This window comes from Cenococcum geophilum (genome assembly GCF_001692895.1).
Source record: "Cenococcum geophilum 1.58 unplaced genomic scaffold K441scaffold_44, whole genome shotgun sequence".
Lineage (NCBI taxonomy): Eukaryota > Fungi > Ascomycota > Dothideomycetes > Gloniales > Gloniaceae > Cenococcum > Cenococcum geophilum.
The window spans coordinates 626375-630686 of record NW_027137602.1 but is presented as its reverse complement, the minus strand read 5'-3'; the positions used below and the strand labels follow the sequence as shown (position 1 = coordinate 630686).

At 38.0% G+C, this 4312-nt stretch overlaps 2 protein-coding genes across 2 annotated transcripts; one reads left to right on the top strand and one right to left on the bottom strand.

The window, feature by feature from the left end:
- Positions 1 to 2209: 2209 nt before the first annotated feature.
- K441DRAFT_665583 (uncharacterized protein) lies at positions 2210 to 3076 on the top strand (the record flags this gene model as incomplete). Its single annotated transcript, XM_067649520.1, has 3 exons — positions 2210 to 2300; positions 2550 to 2600; positions 2634 to 3076. Coding segments are annotated over 2 exons (180 nt in total), but the record flags the coding sequence as incomplete, so codon positions are not given.
- On the bottom strand, positions 2855 to 3199 carry K441DRAFT_665582 (uncharacterized protein; the record flags this gene model as incomplete). Its single annotated transcript, XM_067649519.1, has 3 exons — positions 3151 to 3199; positions 2992 to 3085; positions 2855 to 2929 (listed from the first exon to the last, which is right to left on the bottom strand). The coding sequence occupies exons 1-3, from the start codon at positions 3174 to 3176 to the stop codon at positions 2858 to 2860; spliced, it is 192 nt and encodes a 63-aa protein (XP_067500345.1). The 5' UTR covers positions 3177 to 3199.
- Positions 3200 to 4312: the final 1113 nt, after the last annotated feature.

Here is a 4312-nt window from a genome sequence, read left to right as displayed (position 1 = left end):
CGGGCAAATAAAGGGTATACTATTTAATAGACTCTTCGCCTAATAGGAAACTAGTAGCTTTTAGAAGTAGTAGTTTTACTAAAAAGTCTTTAATAATTTTAGCCTAATATACTATAACTATAACCTACTAGTTACTAACTAAGCTAAACTATATACCCTAAAGATAAGCCCTACTAAATTATTTAATAAGTTTTATATTAAATTCTAGGAATATACTAGAGCCCTTATCTAAGATAATACTAAAGACTAGGAAACTCTTTACCGCACATACAACCTTACTAAAAGGTAGCGCTACACTTTAAAACTTACGCATACCCATCTTACTATTAAAAACAATCGATTTTCTAACTTTTAAGACTTAATTCCTACTGCCTAGCGAGCTAGAGGTGGATTTATTTATCGTTTTACCCCCTTTCCCCTAATAGAAAATTCTTCTTAGGGGTGGTCCTAGCTTATAGGCGAGGCATAGATAGGAACACCAAAACCAAATACTAAAACCACGAAATATAGAGGCTAGATTTTCTACTACCTTTTAGCCTAATCTCCCCAGAAATCTTCTAGTAGGATTAGTAAGGAGAAAAGGTATAAGGATAGTAAAAACTAGGAACCCCTATATAAGATACAAAATGCCAAGGCCTAATAGGTCTAAAAAAAGCCTCCTATAGAAATAATTGACGAAGAGTCTACATCCACTTTTTCTCCCCCTTCTCCTTCTCCTAGCCTAGTTAGGGTAGGAGAAAAAAGAGGACATCCTTAGTCTTCTCCTAAAAACGAAAACTAAAAACCTATAAAAAAGACAATAAAACTAACGCCTACTACGGCTAGCACGGCCCTTTCTCTAAAACAATATCTAAACGAGGCTTTAGAGAACCTAATTAAGGCCTATAAAGGGATATAAGATAAAGAAAAATAAAAACAAGTTGGACGTCTAATAGACTATACAGAAAGTATCCTAATAGGAGAAAACCCCTTTGCAAAAAAAGAAGAAGAAAAGGCAAAAGAAGTCCTAAAAGGACTAGTTGAAGAAGTAAGAGCTCTCCGTAAGGAGGTGGCCTCTACTAAAGAAACCTACGCAGAGAGGCTAAAGAAGAACCTCCCTACTTCGTCGTCCCCTCTACCCTCGTCACTACCGTCTCCTGCCCTTTCTACTTCTACTAGAAGTAAGAAAAAGCAGCTATAAGAAAGGAAGCTAGTCCTAATTACAGACAAAAAGGACTAACCTTTAGATACCTTCTCTATACAAAACAAAGTTAACTAACTATTTGCATTAAAACTGTAAGTAAAAAAGCTAGTACTAGCGTCTATAGCTAGAACTAAAGGAAAACAAAATATTCTCCTTACGACTATAAAAGAGTATAATGCAGATTTCCTAGTCAAATATAAGGAGATCTGGCATAACTGCTTTACCTTTTAAAGAGAACAAAAATTAGAACTATAGGTTTAAATTATAGCCCATAGGGTTCCTACCCTACCTTTCTTAGGAGAAGGAGGCTCTAAGCTTCTAAAAGAAGAAATCGAGACCTTTAACCCTATAAGGATACAAGGACTACCTAGATGGATTTTATTTAGCGAAAAAAGACACAATCTATAGACTAGATTTGGCTCTATAGTTTTTACTATAGAGAACGAAGAAAAAAGACAAGAAATCCTTAAGTAAAAAGAGATATTAATCGCAGGTACAGCTACTAAGGTAGTAAAATACCTCAAAGTCTCTCCTACTACGCAGTGCACTAGCTGCCAAAAATTTGGCCATATAGGAGACAGATGCTCTACTAGAGCCTATAGATTTTATGCGGCTGCATATTTATCTAAAGACTACTTCTGTTCTACTTATATAATAATAGGTAAGGCCTGCAAGTATACTACCCCTCTTTGCATTAACTGTAAAGAGAACCACTTTACTAATAGTAAAGACTGCGAGGTCCTTAAAGCAGCTAGGCTAGTAGGTAGTACTAGTTTATGTCACGGCACTGACCTGACGCGTTGTTATGGCTCGTGTACGCGTATGCATGAGCACGGACCTGACCCCTGAGCGACGTGTATATATACCACCTCACCTCCTACATAGATCCTCACACGACATCGTTTGTCAATTATATACAGTCACCTCGTACATCGTACCTTGACAGTCCGCACGTACTGTGACAGTATGTCGTGTCATCTTATACGCCCCTGGTAGGGCTTTATTTCCACCGTTCCAAAGCTACGTTCTAAAGCTTCGACCCTACCCCGGGCGGGATTCTTACCCTTGTTCTACGACAATCTCTGCACGATTAAGTTAAATCCATTTGAGTTCCCGAGCCGACCTCCGTCTCCTCTTTGAGTTTTTAAGCTGGCAGCAGGGAGACACCCTGCGGGCTATAGTTTCTCTTCTTAATCTAAGTTTCCTAGGCTAGTAGCAGGGAGACACCCTGCGGGCTATGGTTTCTCTGTCTTAGTCTCCGAGTCTCCGTATCTAGCCATGCTACTACTTCACATCTAAGTTTCCAAGCCGGCTGCAGGGAGACACCCTGCGGGCTATGTTCCTTGTGTCTTAATTACAGTGTAAGACTATAGGTTACGATCTCGATCTCTCTACCCCCGTCTCCATCTTCGAATTTGTATAGATAGTACTTTAAGTTTACCATGACAAGAATCTACGTCTTAACCTCGATCTCCGTACTCCGAGCCTGTTAAATCTATACCTTGATCTCCGCACTCCGAGCCTTTCGAGTCTACGCCTTAACCTTGATCTCCGCAACTTTGAGCCTTTCGAGAGTTAATATCCGCAATACACCCCGCGGTTACATTTTTTTTTCCTTTGTCTCCCCCGTTTTACCCCTTCGCCTTCGGCTTTATTTAGTGCTCGAGACGAGCACTAGCGGAGAGCGATATAGTAGGGATATAGGTAGGAGGGTCTAAGGACTGTAAGGACGAGGACCTTTAAGGACTGGAAAGACGAGAACCTTTGAGGACTGGAAGGATGAGGATATATGGTCTATTTTTTTTTACCTCTGTGTTTTTACTGCCGTCACTTAGCTCACAGGAGCTCGCCTTGTTGGGGAGGGATGTACTGTCACGGCACTGACCTGACGCGTTGTTATGGCTCGTGTACGCGTATGCATGAGCACGGACCTGACCCCTAAGCGACGTGTATATATACCACCTCACCTCCTACATAGATCCTCACACGACATCGTTTATCAATTATATACAATCACCTCATACATCGTACCTTGACAGTCCGCACGTACTATAACAGTTTAGAAGGCTTTATAAAAGAATAAGATAAAATAAATAGGATTCTAGAAGGAGGTAACTCCTACTAGGCTTTTAAAAAAAGATATTAGGGAGCAAAAGGACAGAAATAAATTGCAAAAGGATAGTAATAGGTGTTAGGATTTCTTATAGTTTTTCCTACCGTTTTCTCATTCCCTAGTAGTTGTAGTAACTTGGTTTACTAAGGAACTATAAACTACTAGGATATAGCTACTAGTATATATTAAGCTGCCTAGAAAGGATTTATATATATAGAACTATAGCGCCATAGCCTAGAGGCTGCATGCGCAGTATTGTACGTAGTATAATACAATAGATTAAAAAAAAAAACTAAAGACTAGGAGGATCTCCTTAAAAAAGTTACTTATTACCTTAGTCACGTAGCTACTAGCTATAACTATAACAATATTTATAAAATAGTAGCAGCCCTATAAAAGATTAAACGATAACTAAATTAGATTGCTACTATTAACTTTTATTTAAAAACCTCTTTATAGAAGCCCTCTAGGCCTATTAAACCTATATATACTAAGCCACTAACACCTACTACCTTAAGTACTACTAGAGCTAATATTAACCTCTCTATACTAACCTTTCTATAAAAACTCCTAGATAGAGAGCGTAAGCTACTCTAAAAACTAGGACGCTACTATAGATGCCGTTAAAAAGGCTATTATTATAATAACCTAAACTACCTAATAGCTAGGTTTAGTACCTACTGTAATGGAACCTTATAGTAAGTACTACAATAGGCTCGTTATTAGGCTAGGTGTATAGGTGATGTAAATTAAGTCAATAACGTAATAATAACTGGTGGAGTGGTTGCCTAACAGATTAACTCTAATTATATTCTAAGAATTACTATAAGGAAGGAACTATCTAGGTAAGGATTAAGGGTCCTTAAATACACAACCATACTCCTATAAAATCCTTCTTATACGTAATATACGTAAATCCCTTTTGTTCCTCTTATTTAATATATAATATATTATATAACCTTAGTTACTATTCCTTATTATATAGTTCTACTAGCTCTATTTTAGACCGTACCTAA